The sequence below is a fragment of the Protopterus annectens genome, chromosome 1.part0 (genome assembly GCF_019279795.1).
Source record: "Protopterus annectens isolate FY-2018-M chromosome 1.part0, PAN1.0, whole genome shotgun sequence".
Taxonomy (NCBI): Eukaryota; Metazoa; Chordata; order Ceratodontiformes; family Protopteridae; genus Protopterus; species Protopterus annectens.
Genome location: NC_056725.1, coordinates 372567679 through 372584342, shown reverse-complemented (window position 1 = coordinate 372584342; position 16664 = coordinate 372567679). Strand labels below are relative to the sequence as shown.

Sequence of the window (16664 nt, the reverse complement as noted above, 5' to 3'; positions counted from 1 at the left end):
GAAAAAACAGAGAAGGCTAAACTAGGACAATTGAAAGAGCAACACTTTGGGCATAAAAAATTCCATCATGGTCAAGAATAGAGAGTGAAAACAAACAACAATTTTTGACACAACTATAACATAATATTTATTTAAATTAGAAGGCACTGATGCAGACATGGGAAATAGGCTCTCCAAGACAGCAAAATATTTTAGCAGCTAGACTGAGACAATGTAAAGTAGAAAGAATAATCTGGAAACTAATAGACCCACCTAATGAGAATCTTGTTAGAGGGACTAAAGAAATAGCAAGCGTATTGGAAAATATTTTAACAGGTATATACAGAACAAAAACAGGATAAGAAACTGGAGCCAAAAAACTGAAACATTCTGTGAAGGAATTAAGATTAGGAGAATAACAGAAGAAGAACAACAAGACTTAGATAAACATATCAGAACGGAGGAGATAGAAGAACAATTATTGAAACAAGCTATAGGGACAAGTCCTGGAATAGACAGCATTCCCATGGAATATCTATAGTGGCATTAGAAGCTATTTAATGAGATCCTCCGAACCCAACAGTTTTATGACAGGAGACAATGATAATGTTGATCTGTAAAGAGGGGAAAGACCCAAGCAAGCTGAGTTTATATAAACCCATATCTCTCCTGGATCATAATTATAAAAACTTTATGCCGGTTCTAGCAGGGAGACTTGCTAAAGTACTGCTTGGTTTAATAGAAGAAGATCAATATGAGTTTATTAAGAGGAGACAGACATTTGATAACATTATAGTAACTAATTTAATACACAAGGAGGAAGAAGTAAAGCAGATAAAATTGGTATTCTTGGGTCTTGATGCAGAGAAAGCATTTGACTGAGTCCACTGTAATTACCTTTGAGAGACTTAAATATGATTTGGAATTTCAGGAAAACTGGCAACCCTACTGAGAATACTCTACTTGAAAACTACTGCTACAATAAAGGTCAGTGCTAGATTAATTAAGAAATTAGAAATTCAAAGGGGTACTAGACAAGGCTTCCCCCTTTCTCCGTTACTATTTGCTCTATACCTAGAGCCATTAGCCCAAAAGATACAGCAGCCAATTTTATGAGGATGGATCTGGGGGAATAGACAAGAAAAAATAGCATTGCTAACCGATGACACTATGGTTTGTCTCACAAATCCAAATAGGGAAATTCAACAACTTTTTGATAGTTTAATTCAATTCACCAGAATTTCAGGTTATAAAATTAACGTGGAAAAAACATTAGCAATAAATTATGCATCAACCTGAGAGTTGATTCAAAGTTATCCTCAACTTTGGGGTCATTATTGAGTCAAGTACATGGAAGGGTGTGGATTGAGAAGGAAACGGAATTATCACTTGAACATGAAAATCAAGGTAAGGGAGACTCTGAATGAACGGAAAGTACATTTATGTGATCTAGATCAGAATATTCAAGCAATAGAAATGAATATAGTGACTTTAATATCCTATATGGCACAGTTCTTTATACATGATCTAGGTGTAAAATATCCGAACAGTTAAGGAAAAAGTAGCAAGGGGGCCTGGAAGAAGGTTTGGGGTCCCTCATTTGTATGACTATTTCTTGGCAGCACAGTGCAAAATGTGTTACTGTCTACAGTGTAGTAATTATTCAGTAAAATGGAAAACAATGCTTCTTTCACAACAGGGGGAAGAATCAATGGATGAGAGCATTAATAATACATTCACCAATATCATATAATCACAGCAAGATGGGAAACTGGCTGCATTATGTATCCATTTAGATAAATATTAAGGCAAAAGCTGTATAAGGAGTAGAAATTTGAAATGTGACTGATAAGGACTGCAGCATCACCCTTCCAATTAAATGAAGGGAGGATAAAATCATGGAATCACAAGGTAGAAATATACATTTTGGGAGAAATATATAGAAGGGGAAATATTACCCTGGAATGAAGTGATAGAAAACTGGTTAAATATGACTGGGAAACACAAAGAAAGGAATATATCCCAACCATAGAGGCAAGAGGAGAAATGGGTATCAGTTTAAGAATAATTGGTAGATCATAGAAGGTCTTAAAATGTACATGGCTCCCAATATCTAAAAGGAGAAGAAAATGGGAAAATGACTTAGGATGTGAGATGTCAAGAAAATGGGTGGAGATCTGTAATAATACAAGGAAAGCAACAAACTTCTACAAATTTAGAATGTTTGGTGGAATTGCTTGCACAAATATATTTATACATCAGATACATTTCATAAAATGTATTATAAAGCCCCAGGTAGCTGCTGGAGATGTGATGAAAATATTAAAGGTGATCGGGGACTTATCTTCTCATGTCAAAAATTAGAAGATTAAAATAAGAGTATTGAAACACTAATTAAGGAAAATTTAAACCAAGAATGAATGTTAAAGGCAGAGAATGCATGCCTAAATTGGGTACACAGCCCCAAGACACAGGGGAGCAAAAAGGCAGTAATTACCTTTATTCTACTAATGGCCAGAAAGGATAACCAAAAAATGCAAGGGCATAACCCTCCCTACCACCACCACCCTTAACGTAACTGAGGAACTTTTACTGCTGTTAGAAGAAGTTAAAAAGATAGTGCAAGTCAGAGGAGACACAGCCCAGAATAAATTGCATGATAAGAAGTGAATGGAATTGGAAAGATGCAGAAGGGAAAAAGAAAGGAATTCTAATTTAAAAAAGTGAGAGGGGTCTGATAATCTAAGTGGGTGCATTAACCCAATGTGAAATGGAAACTGAGCTTAGCCATATAAGTTATTGCACTCTGGTATTTATGAAAGATATAAGAGAACTGTTACAGGAAAAAGGTGAGAAAGACAGAATAAATGGTTTTGTACCCACCAGATATCCTTCCATTTCATTGTTGCAGTATTCCTTACAATAGGGATCCCCTGCTAAGGGTGACCCAACATCCGGCAAGTAAACCAAAGCCTTTAGGGGGCTAAGTGTACACCATATGTGACATACCATTCTTACAGTTTCTTTGCTGCTAGTCTGAATGCCATCTTTGATCGTCGGTATTAGCACCAGCTTTGCTTGCTGGCTTACCAAACCATTTTTCGGATAAGCCCGTTGGGGTTTTTGCTATTATTTTTTGTTTTTGTTGTGTTGGCTGTGAGGTTCATGTCATCCAGAAAGGGTAAATGCCAGATCATCATGAGCAGTGTTTATTTTGTCTCAGTGTTTCCCATGACCTGTCTGTTTGTCAGCCTTTTGTCATGAAGACTCTGTGTAGTCAAATGTCCTCTTTTGCCATTTATTTAAGGAACCAACATATTAAACTTTTCCCGCTCCAAGGGTCAGCCATCCTTGAAGAAAAAGGCCAAGAAAGCTATGCCTTTTCCTTCAGACATCTCCCATCGAAGATAATGAAAGCCCGGAGGATCGCCTGGCCCTTTTATTTGATTCTTCTGCCACAACAGCTTCAGAGGCTGGCATGGATCTGACATCACACACATCCCTGGAGGCTTTGCAGACATCCATTACTGATGTTCAGGGGGAACTGTGGCTGAATATTACCAAAGGTCCTAGGAGTGTTCCTCAGATTTTGGTTAAGGATGAGGTTCCAACTACTATTGTAGAGTGCCGTACAGGGTCTAAGCCTTCTACATTTCATAAGGCTGATGACTCTTTAAAGAAAAAACAAAAAACAAGGCATGTTTCTCCTGCTCTTAAGGACTCTGAGAGTGATTGGCAGAATTTCACTCAGGGTTTTTTCAGTGCCCTTATGGCCTTGAAGCCCCCTCAAGGAGTTTCTGTTCCAGCTCCCCCTTGGACTTCTACTCCTCTTAATAGACCTATGAAACAGGATTCCTCTGAGGAGGAGGGGGATTCAAATGAGGAATCCCTTGCTTATTCTTCCCAGATTCCTTCTCCATTAGACCATGGTTCTGAGGAGGAGGAGTCCACTAGCACTGACACTCCTTTTGAGGAGATTTCCTTTGGGGGCACAATTTCAAGAATGATGGAATTTTTTTTAAGTGGGATTGTGCCCAGGTTTCTGTGGTTCAGAAAAGGTATTATGAGCTTCTGCAAATGGACTCTCCTAGACTTTCTGCTGTTCCTCCTGTTTTGGCTGCCTTGTTTAGGGTTGCCACCTTCCTTCGTGGCGAAAACCAGAGGAAAGCCACACCCATCATGTCACCAGTAACCCCGCCCACCCCTCTCCCGCCTATATTCCGCCCATTTTGTGACATCGCAATGACATCACTCGGCAGGGAATGCCCTCTTTTTCCGTTTCTGCTGCTTGCTTTCAGCTGATTTACTGTGCTTTTCTGTAAAAAAAGCTTAGTAAATCAGCCGATTTACAAACTCCAATAGTCTGTTTCCTTTTTGAAACAGAATACCGGAGTTTGTACAGTGTTTTCCGGACTACCGGAGAATCAGTTTGATTTCCGGATAGTCCGGAAAAAAAACGGAGGGGTGGTAACCCTAGCCTTGTTGGAGCCTTCTCTACTACATTTTAGGCTCCTGATTCCCAGCCTTCTGCCCCTAAGAAACTCGGTAGGTTTTATAAGGTACCTGATTATTGCAAATTTCTCTAGAGGTGCCCATCTGCTGACCTAAAGCTGCGTCCTTCTGATAAGAAGAGCAGGGCTATGGAAAGGCTGTGTAAGAAGATATATACCTCAGCTACCCCTGCTTTCTGGGCTGTCCATTAACAGACCCATATGACCAGGTATATTTTAGCTCTTCTTTCTCAGGCCTGTCATGTTATTTATGACCTTCCTGATTCTGTAGGGAAGACTTATGCCCTCTTCTTGTTAGAGACTGCTTCTCAGGTGACTTGCCATTTTATTAAGTGCTGTGATGCAGCAGATTCTTCTTCCAGGTCTGCTGCTTTTGGTTCTATGATGAGGAGGCTTAGGCTTCAACCTCTGCCTGATGATATTAAGGATAAGCTGACAGACAATCATCTGGACAATAAGCATTTGTTTGGTGGTGCTGCTGCTGCTTTGTTTAAATCCCTACAGGAAAAGGGTAAGGCTTTACAAGAGTTGAAACATATTTTGTTTCTTCTGTGCCTAAATTCCAAGTAAATTGCCCTAATAAGCCCATACCCTATTCCTATCTTGTGAGCACACACACACACTGTTTTAGGCTTTCCACTTTTCTTTGTGGCAAAAGCTGGACAAAGGCCACACCTCTAGCACCTCCCACAAAACTGCCCATCTCCCTGCCCACTTTTTGCGCATTTTGTGACATTATTGTTGTGTCAGCTGAAAAGGGATACCCTGTGTTTTTCTGTTTAAAATCCTATTTTTTCTGCAAATTTACATATGCTTTTCTATAAGAAAGCATAGTAAATCCACAGTTTTAACAAACTCCTACAGTCTGTTTCTTTTTTTAAACAGAATGCCAAACTTTGTACAATGTTTTCTGGACTGCAAGATAATCGGTTTGATTTCTGGATACTCAAGAAAAAAAATAGATAAGTGGCAATGCTGCCGTTTGGGTATCTAATATCATGATAGAAATGGACCCCATTCCCCAAGGTATGATTAGAGTTTGTAAAATTAGTATTGTTTCAATCTTTGATTTTAGCCAGAAGTGCTCTTTGCAGCACTTGCAGTGTGCCCAGTATTGACTCCTTTTTCAAATCATACGGAGTTGCATGTATTGGTAACATATCTAAGTACAATTGTAAATAATTTTTTTATAAAACCCATTGCTCCCTACTACTTTTGGATCTGTCTGAGTATCCTTCTTCCACATTGCCCTTGTTTCTGCTTGCAAATCCTGGTATTTTATGACTTTATGTATCTCTGTGTAAGTAAGACACTGTAGTAACTAGGTGTAGCAATTTCAGGGATCAGTGCTACATTTGTCTTCTTTTTATGGACTACTATATCTGGATTTCTCGCATCTATTTTTTGAACTGTTGTTAAGGTGTGGTCCCATGTGATGTAAACTTCATAATTTTCTATAAAGCTTTGTGGCTCATGTTTCGAATGTTCTTCAGCTACTTCAGTAGCACCATTCCCCAATGCAGCAATCTTGCCACATCATTATGCCTTTCAGTATGCAGTCCTTCTGCCATTAGTATATCACAACCAGCAACAGGATGTGCGACTATTTCCAGTTCTGTTTTACAAAACCTACATTTGTCTTTTTCTCGCACATGTTCAATGGACTATGTAAACTAACATGTACATAGTCCACTATCTTGGGCCGCCAGTATTAACCTTTTGGCTTTTGGTTTAAATTCACTTCTCCTTAACAATTCCTGCTTTCATTCCTGATCAACATGAGCTTGTTCCAATAGTTTTCTATACTTGCAACTATATTTATGCATTTTCCATATTTCTTGCCTTCTGATCTGATCCTTCACCTTATGTTCTTTCTTTTGTTTTTTTGGCACATTCAGTTGCTGCCTGATTTTTATCTACTTTTGGTTTGATTTTCATTCCCACTTGACACCGATATCATTCTGCTAAACTATGCAGGGAAGTCATCTTAGACATATTCTCCTAAAACTTTCTCTATGTTTGGGTCTTTTGAGGGCAGCAGGTATGTATGCAGTCCTATGTTTGCAGATCTATACATGTAATCAATTTTGAGGAGGCCCATGCCTCCTTCAGAACGGAGAATATATAGACGTGGTATACCCTGATTTTTATAAATCATTTGATGAGCATTAAGCATCCTTTTTGTTTTCCTGTCCAACTGATCTAACGTCTTTTGGGGCTAGTCAATTACTCCAAAAGTAGAGCTGCATTCAGGCTGCTAAAGATATATGAACACATCCAAAAACTCACATTCACACACTCAGACACCTCTGCTGTACTTACATAGAGTCACAGTATGAGTTCCTACTGCTGCCAGAGAAATGAATGGGTGAGACAGTAGTCACTGTTTTTCCTTCTAAAGAAAAAAATACTTTTGCAGAGAGATTCTCTGAATCACTTCGCCAATTTTCTTGGGAGCTGTGGCCGTTTCCGAGGAAAGCACATGGCTAATTAACATTAACCACTCTCCTAGACTGGCACATTAGCATGCAGCTTCCCCAGTGAGACCTCTATCTTTGCTATTGCCACTTACAGGGTAAAAACATACCGCGAGAGCAAACTTAGAATTAGACGGGCTTACTGTGATGCAGGAACCTTCAGGATTAAGGCTTCTGCATTCCAGTAAGCCTTTCTGAATCCCATGGTTTGTTTTTTCATCAGATTTATTTATTTATTTTATGTACTTATTTTCAGTAGAGGTCTATGGCGAAAAGCTTAACATGCATACATTAAAAAGTACTGATATTACAAACAAGTAAATGCAGCAATATTCATAGGTATTACATAAATCAGAGCAGCACTCTTTAAGGATGCACAGATAGGCAAGTGTTACAAGTTGCAAAAGCTGGTGTTTCATGTTAAGTAAGACTAATGCTAGTTTAGGTAGTCAGTACTCAATACTTTGTCATCATAAGTATATAGTTAGGAGTTGTTGAATGATAAGAAGTGTAAAAAAAGAGGAGTAGGTTGGGCTTTGTCAAACTGCACAGAGGATGAAGCAGAGATATTATCAGAGTTGTGTTAAGTTATAGCGGATGAGATGGGATTGGGAAGGAGGGTAACTTAAAGTGGGAGAGATGTGAAACTAGTTTAAGGTAGTAGGAAAAAGGGAAATGTGGGATGTAGTGAAAGAAAGTTAGTGAAATAACATAGGACATCAATTAGGGTGGAAAAAAGAGACGCTAGAAAAGATAGGTGTAGAGGAGAAGTGAAAGAGGGGTGGAGGAAAGGAAGAGGGTGAAATAACATTAGAGGAGGTGAATTAAGGTGGAAAATGAGGAGATATAAGCTAGGTGCAGAGGGAAGTTCAGTGAGAGGCAGTGAGAAAAAATATATTTGGGAGGAAAGGGAGATGTTTGTGAAGGAAAAGGTAGAGGGTAGGGTTGGAGGGTAATGTAAGGTTTAGTGAGAGGAGAACAGATTTAGAGCGTTTGTCCCAGGTAAGAGCAGGAGCCTAGCTAGGAATTATTTAGGTGTTGCTGCAAGGCCTACTGATAACTGTTTGTTTTATCAGTTTATTTACAGTGATGGGGATTGAGTTCCAGAGTTTTGCTACATAATTTGAGTATAAAGAGCCTCCTGCAGATGTGTTAGATGTGCTGACACTGAGTATGGATTTTTGGCCGAGTGGAGATCTTTGTGTACAAAGTAGAGCTGCAGGAAATTGTTTAGAGTGGGGTATTTCTCTCATTTGTATACAAGTTTGTGAGCTGTGAGTAATTGATTGTAGGTTAGCTAGGTCATTGTGTCTTCTTTTTCTTAGATTTTTTTCAATGTAGTATTGAAATTCCATAAATCACTGAAGTGGGCTTCTCTTTCTTAACATATTCAGTCAGATGTGCAAATCTTTCCTTTTTATCTTCCCCTTGGAGCACCATTCTGTTATCTAACACAATTTCATGAATAGCTTTTTTCTTCTCCCTGTGCAGGTCTAAAATATGATCCTCAAGCCCTCTAGTTTCTTTTCATATTTCTGCCATTCATATTTTCTTTTATTTCCTGATGTCTTCTCTTTTCTACTTGTAGTCTTGCTCTCCACTCTGAAACCTGTTTGTTAAAAGGTTCTTCTCTGCAAGTATCCATCCCTATTACATGATAGCTGGCTATTAGCTACTCATTCTGCATGTGTAATGCCTATACTTATTAATGATTGTCTTCTGTAATGTTATTGTACAGGCAGTAGTATAGTATACTGTTGTAAAACACTCATTATATTTTCTTTTTACTTAACATTTTTCACTACCTGCACATTTACTAAGAAAAAATTAAAAATCCTGACCATTCAAGAATTCCGGTAGTCAGTACCATTCTTTAATACTTTTATAATTTTTTTTAATACATGTTCTGTATTTTTTGTAAATTAACAGTTTATTTTATATGAACTCTGCAGTACTGATTACTATAACAGCTTATGACATCAAGTTATGTATTTTTGCTTTTACAAAAACAAAGCTCTTCCATAAGAGTGTACAATTCCTTTATAAATCCAGTACAGTAGTAGTGACAGTCAAGAAAGTCTTCTTTTAACTAGGTCACCTTGGTGCATGTTTACATTTAACAGGGGAATATTATGTTCTATAATTAGTTGTGCTTGTTTTGTGAATGTTGTCATACCCTTTAATAAATAACTGAAAAAGGCACAGAAAACCCTCTTTTGTTTTGTTGTTTAACTGTTTTATGTTTTTTAATAAATAGTGTTAAACATAGCTTTCCAGACACATTCTGTAAACAGTTTAATCTAAGTTTAGTACTGTTTTTGTCCCTGACAATTGGCAAACTGGGCGGTCTTACAATCGACCCAGGTAGTTACTGACCGTCAGTCTTATAAGCCTCATCTGCAAAGCCACAGAACATATTATCACTGACCTCATGTACTGCAATATCAATAATCTTATTAGACTTGATGCCCAACAGCCTAGCTTTGTGAAGGGCAAATCCTGTCTACTGAATCTAATAAACTTCTTTGAAAGGATTACAGAGGCTGTAGATAGTGGCTCTGCAGTACGCATAGCCAAGGCCTTCAACTCCATTCCCCATATTGGCATCATACAGAATCTAAATGCTTTAAAATCAACCCATATGTGGTAAGATGGATAGCAGTCTGACTTAGATATACCACACAGTATGAGTTGCAGCTGCCTCATTAGAAAATATGAAAGAGATCAAAGGTGCCCTCAGGACTTGGTGCTGATACCCCCATTGTTCTTAGGTACTTACTATGCTGTTGATGTGTGGGGATCTTTAGAAACCTAGCCATACATTCCCATGAGCAGTACAATTAAATGTTGCACCTGTCCAATGAGGGACAAGAGTGCTAAACAGTGGTGAATTTGTGGTTACCCAAATAGCATTTTTGGCATTTTCTTCTCAGATCTCCAAACATAGAACCAAGACCTCTGGCTAACAAAGTTTGCAGATGACTGCAAAATAGGGGTTGTTATCAAGTCATCAATCTAAATTACTTTTTACTAGTAAACTCTTGGTGTGCTAAAAATGGTCTCAAACTAATTGCTAAAAAGTGTAATGTCATCAGTTTCGTTAGACACCTCCCCCCATCATATTGTATAGACAACACACAGTACAAAATGAAAATGTAGTCTAGGACCAAGGAAAGTTGATAACTGCCTTTCTTTTGACCATCATGATAATGGTTGTCAGGAAATCATTTTATTTTGCACAGCTAATTGCTGAAGGAATATAATCAAGGTCTAAAGAAGTAATCACTCTCTTACACTCTATATTAATCAGACCAGTCATCGAGTGCAGTGACCCTTTTAGGATGTATTTTACTAATCACATAAAAAAAAAAAAAGTTCCTACCAAAAAAAGATCAGAGGTGTTAAAGTCCTGAGCTACCAAGAGAGGCTGAAAATGTATCCCTTTATTCAGGGTCTTACAGACTTTCGAGGAGAAATATTTATCTCTGTTACCACTCCAGTAGAGACCCAATTCTCTTGAACTTCCTGCAAGTCCAATATCTCCAACAGTACTAAAAACAGAAACCTAAATCTTCACAAACAGATAAAAAACATAGTGGAGGGTCAGTTGTTTTTTACACTACATCTGGGCACAGTTTTGCATGCTCTTTTTTTCTGCTACAAACTCCATCTACATATAAGACAATATAGCTTGGCTCTTGTAATTGGTATGTTTAGTCCTTTTTTCTTTTGTCCTGAATTACAAATGGACTGACAATTTACATTAGCCTGACTTCTTATTTTGGTTTCATTGTAGTTTCACAAGATACCCAACTCTGATGCCCACAGGGACTGCGTTTATTGTTTAGGCCCTTCTCACTTAGATACTTCTTTTACTATTTGTGATGGCTTCAATGCCAGAGCCATCAGTGATCGATGCAACAAATTAGTGACTAAGGGCCATATCCATGCTTCTGTACCTTCTTCTGCTGTCTCTACTTCAGGGGCTCAAACCCACTCTCAGAAATCAAAATCTACAGAGTCCAGGGAGCATAGAAAGTGCTGTCCTAACAGGTCTCCCAAATCTGCCCCGACATCAGAGCCTCTCGCTAGGATTCCAAAACATTCAGATCCGAAATCCTCAGGTAGTACACTGTCACTTTCGTGTTGGTATACGAATAAACGAGTCTTCGTGGGTTCTGTTTAAGCAGCATTATTCTATTCAAACACATTACTATAAAGCTTATTTGATTATGATCAAGTAACTTGTATACAAACTAACTACTGTGATCATACATGGTTACACGCTGGCTGCTTCTTCAAAATGGCACTAGGGATTGCATGTATCTAGAATTTATGCACAGCCTTGCATGCTTTTTCAGAGAAATAGCGTACACATGCTACACTCTGATCTGCATCCTCCCTCTTTGAGAAATAGATCATGCAATTTGTCATGAGATATTTAGCATGCAAAAAGCAGAAATAATCTAGAGACATGCATTATACAGTACTAAGTACATATGTATATACAATCAAGTCGACATTGCTGTGTATTTCATAGTAGGCTTAGAAAATCGTCCTTATCATGTGACATAAAATTGAGAATCAGTTTTCGCAACTGGAACAATCTCTACAAAATGGATGACCTGTGGGAATGTTCGAATTACTCTCTGGAACAGAATCAGACTTTTGAACACATACTGGTCTGGAAACAATGTATACTTCTGCGGTGGTGCAGCAGTAGCATTGTTGCCTCACAGCAAGAGGTTCTCCCGTTCGATTCTCAGCTTGGGTTGGGAGTGCCTTCTATGTGGAGTCTGCATGTTCTCCCCGCAGTCGAGTGGGCGTTTGAAAGACATGCGTTGAATGGGCGTGCCTTCATTGAAGGTTGGGTGTCGGGCTGGCAACTCGACACCATAAAAACCAACTGCCAATCATTAGCGGACCGGAGTTCCACTGTGGCGACCCCTAACCGGGAAAAGCCGAAAGACAAACAACAACTGGTCTGGAAGCAATGTCTGACTCAGACTTGGATTTAGAAACTGCATCACAGATACAATGTTGTGATTGCAATGGTGATGATTCTAATACAGGAAGAAGATGTCTGCAATTCCTCCTGTACTCTACACCCTTGGAGCTTACCCAATAAGATCTCTGCTTGGCACAGATACCTGTTATCTGTCCTATTCGATCAAAACCTTTCATTGTCTGGATTCGTACTATCTCTTCCTTTTTCAGTGAACAAAGTAATCTGCTCGATCTGTCATAGCTAGAGTTCTAGATATTACGATTCAACAATTGAGCCTTGATGGGTTTGTTGTTGTTAGAGTTAGGCTTCAACAAACTTGATGAAATAGGTAGCATAGTTCTAGTTTGTCTGGAAAGTAGTCTTTGAGCAGGTGAGCCAAGAATATTGTCACAAGGTATATTTCTGAGATGAATTAAATTCAAGAATACATCTGTATTGTCACGCTTTGACTTTTCAAGTAATTGCTTTGCACTCTGTACTGCACGTTCAGCTAGACCATTGGATTGAGGATATTCAGGACTACTAGTGACGTGTACAAAGTCCCATTCTTTTGCAAATTTCTGAAACAACTGGCTAGTAAATTAAGTACCATTGTCAGAATAAAGTTTGTGAGGACTACCATGAAGTGAAAAATGGCATTTAAGCTTAGTGATAACAGCTGTTGAGGTTAAGTTTGGCATCATATCAGTCTCAAACTAGTTTGAGTAAGAGTCTACCAAAACCAAATAGTGTTGATTATTCCATTCAAAGATATCAGTTGCAACAGTAGACCAAGGTAGTTCAGGTATTGGATTTTAGCTGAAGTGGTTCCTTTTGCAAATGCGCTTTAGTACTATTGCATATCGAACAGAAGAAAGAACACTATCAGTCTTGATAATGAAGGCCAAAATACTAGTTGTCTTGCTCTTCTCTTAGTGGAAAATAAACCTGGGTGACCACAATGCAAAATCTGAATATATTCTTGCTGTAAGGAAGCAGGAACAACAATTTTAGGACCTTCAAAAATAATGCCATCTTCATCAACAATTCATCTCTGTAAGGAAAATACGATTGTACCTCAGGTGATGCACTCGATTGCTTTGATGGCCATCCAACATTGACATAGTGATTAAGCTTTTGTGAAATTGGATCAGTCATAGTGAGATCTCTCAACTCATCAAGTCTAGTGGTGGAAAAATTACATGCTGACATGACATCAAAGTCAAAATTTTCATCATCAAGCTGTTCTGTTGTACTTCTAGGCGATCTGGATAAAGTATCAGCCAGATGAAGCAGTTTATCTTTTGTGTAGACCAGTTTGAAATTGTACTTTTGCAATTGGAGCATCATTCTTTGCAATCTCGCCAGAGCAGAATGTATAGGTTTCTTTAGAATAGTAACTAGAGGCTGATAACCAGTTTCAGTTTGAATAGCTCGACCATAATTATAATCGTGAAACTTGGAACATGCAAAATCTATTGCTAGAAGCTCTTTCTCAATTTGAGCATAATGCATCTCAGTTTGAGTAAATGTCCTAGATGCATAGGTTACTGGTCTGCCCTCTAGAATAACTGTACCAAGACCAAAATCAGAAGCATCACAGGATAGGACAACTGGTTTATTCACATCATAGTACCTTAACATGGGGGTCACAGTTTTCTGCTTAAGGTCCTCAAACACCTTCTGATGATGATGTAACCATGACCATACAACATTTTTCCATGCTAGCTCTCTTAACTGTGCTGTCAACTCACTGAAATCAGGTATAAACTTGCCCAAATAGTTGAACATGCCCAGAAAACGCTGTAAACTCTGCACATTATCTGGTGCTGACATCTCTTAAATAGCTGTTTGTTTGGTTGGGTCAGGTTTTAAGCCTGTACTTGTAAACAAATGTCCTACATAGGTTACTTCTGGAAGTCTGAATTTGCACTTCAGAGGATTGCGCTTCAGATTTACTTCATTTGCTCTCTCTAGAACTTACTTGAGGTTTCTGTCATGCTGTGCTTTGCCATTGCCTCCAACTAGTAGATCGTTTACTATAATGGCACAGGGATAACCTGAAAAAATGTGTTCCATTGCACGAAGAAAAACTTTACTTGCAGAATTTATTCCAAATGGCATCCGTAGAAATCTGTAGCTGCCAAACAGTGTACTAAAAGTAGTTAGAAATGAGGATTTGCGATCAAGCTTTACTTGCCAAAATGAACTCTGTGCATCCAAGTCGGAAAATACAGTGGCATTTGGTATTAGAGCTGTGACTTCATCACCTGTGCACATTGGATGATATGGCCACTTTAATGCTTTGTTCAAATCTCTAGGGTCAGTGCATATTCTGATTTCATCTGAGCCTTTCTTGTGAGTGGCTACCATGGACAACATCCATTTAGTTGGTTCTGTGACTGGACAAATCACACCTTGCTGTACCATCTTATCCAACTGAGCTTTGACTTTATCTTGCATAGCTATTGAAACTCTTCTTGCTGGTCTGACCACTGGAGTGACCTTGCAGTCTAATTTCATAGAATACACAACTGGAAGCTTGCCCAACTTGTCATCGAAAACATCAGCATACTCCAAGAAAATGGCTAGTGCTAAACTAGAACTTGGAACTGCATTCACATGATGAACTTCTTTAGCAAAAGAAAGCAGATTCATTCTCAAACTATCTTTGAGACCTAGTAAAGATTGCACTGGTTGTCAGAATATATAGAATAATAAGTTGTAGCAGTTCTCAGCAAATAACATGGAAGTATTACTGAACTTTCGGTTTGAACTTCTTCACCTGCAAGAACTTCTTCACCTCCATATGCAACAAGTCTCACACTGTTGGTTACATTGAGTTTGTTGGTTCTCACTTTTGCAAATGTATCTGCTGATATAACATTGCACTTTGATGTCTGTGGATTTCCCATTGATCCAAACTGTGCAAAACACTTCACTCTTTGTCAATAAGTTTATTGCATCAACTCTTTCTCCCAGCATTGATACACCATCTATGTAGAAAGCTGATTGTTTTGGCTCTACTTGATCAACTTGTTTTCTTATATGACCTTTCTTTACAACTGTGTGAGGCTTACTTGATTTGCAAAACTTTTGAAAGTGATTCCATTTCTTACACTTAAGGCACTGTTGACCATATGCTAAACATTTCTCTCTTTTAGACTCATGGTTTGCACTACAATTTCAACAGTTAGCTATAAAGCTAGACTTGGGTTTTGCTGACTCATGCTTGTATAGCACTGAGATGGCGGTGGATCTTGCACTTCTGACTTGACTGAGCTAGAACTTTCTGGAAAACTCGACACCTTCTTTGGAATTCCTGTGGTTGCTCTTTGCTTAGGCCTGTTTCTGCTTGCCACGTGTGTTGCATACTGTCTACGTTTGTTCTGGAGCCTACTGAAACCATGTTTTTGTCACTTGTAAGCATGTTTGTGTCCTTTGTGTCACCTCATGGATCTGACAAATCTCTATTGCTTTGCTTATGTTCATAGGTTGGTACTAGGCTATCGGCCCTAGGGCCTATACAAGCCTAGCCATAACAATTCCCTGGCTATTTCTTCCCACACTATTTACTTCCCTGGACCCCTGTCTAGCAGGGCAACTGACGTAATCCCCGGGGTGAATTTCCTTTCTCCCACCCAATCATTAAGGTTCCTTTTGAAGAGGGCCAAAGAGGCGCTTTGCTTGACATGTATGGGCAGTCTATTCCAGAGTCTGGGGAGTCACTGGCTCAGGAACTTATCCCTCCAGCATGTTTTGTTTGTTGTGATGACAAGATTTAGATCCCTGGAGAGTGTGGTTCTGAGGGATTGGGATTTCTTTAAGTGTAGCATGTCCAACAGCTCTGGGTTTGACATGGCCTTGTATGTTAAGCAGAGATTGCCTCAGAGTAGACGATATGCAACAGAGTATAGCTGGAGTTTTTTAAGGTGGTCAGCATAGAGCATCTGCTTTAGACCTTTGATTCTTTTAGTGAGGCATTTCTGCGGCCTTTCCAGTTGTTGCAGATGTCTTGAGAGGTACATACCAAATGGGGCGTTGTATTTTATAATGGGTCTAATGAGGGATGAGTACAGTGGGACAATGACCTCCTTTTTTCTGGATGAAAAGCCCTTAGTGATGAGGTGTGCCACATAGAAGGATTTCCTGACTATTATGGTGATGTGGTTATTGAAGGTGAGACCACTGTCCACCTGTGTCCCTAAGTCTCTTATCACACTTTCAGTGTTTAGTGTACTGCCACCTATGTGATAATTCATGGGTACATGTTTTTTCTCCAAAGGTGATAACTTTACATTTCTTGGCATTGAGCTTGAGCCCATGGCTCTGGCACCAAGCATCTGTTTCTGTAAAGCCCTTTTGTAGAGTATCCACATCATTTGGGGATTCAATAATGGCTCCCAGTTTGCAGTCATCTGCGAACTTTGTTAGCCAGAGTCCCTTAGTGTTGGCCTGTACTTCAGAGAAGTAGATGCCAAACAAGAGAGGTCCCAGGACTGAACCCTGAGGTGCTCCACTTGTCACTTGTCTGGAGCTGGATTTGGAGTCAGCTACTTTTACAGTGTGGGTTCTGTCAGTAAGCCAGTTGGCATCCCATCGAGTGATGTAGGGATTAATGCCCAGCTTACTAAGTGTGTGTATGATTCCAGAGTGGGGGATGGTGTCAAAAGCCTTGGCGAGGTCCAGATAGGCTATGTGGACTGCCTT

At 39.1% G+C, this 16664-nt stretch overlaps 1 protein-coding gene across 1 annotated transcript in view; it reads left to right on the top strand.

The window, feature by feature from the left end:
• Positions 1-2749: 2749 nt before the first annotated feature.
• Positions 2750-16664, top strand: part of FUCA2 (alpha-L-fucosidase 2) — a 179934-nt gene continuing 166019 nt past the window's right edge. The window contains exons 1-2 of the mRNA XM_044081636.1: positions 2750-2828; positions 4762-5001. Coding sequence (XP_043937571.1) covers positions 2750-2828; positions 4762-5001 — 319 coding nt within the window. The remainder of the gene's footprint in view (positions 2829-4761; positions 5002-16664) is intronic.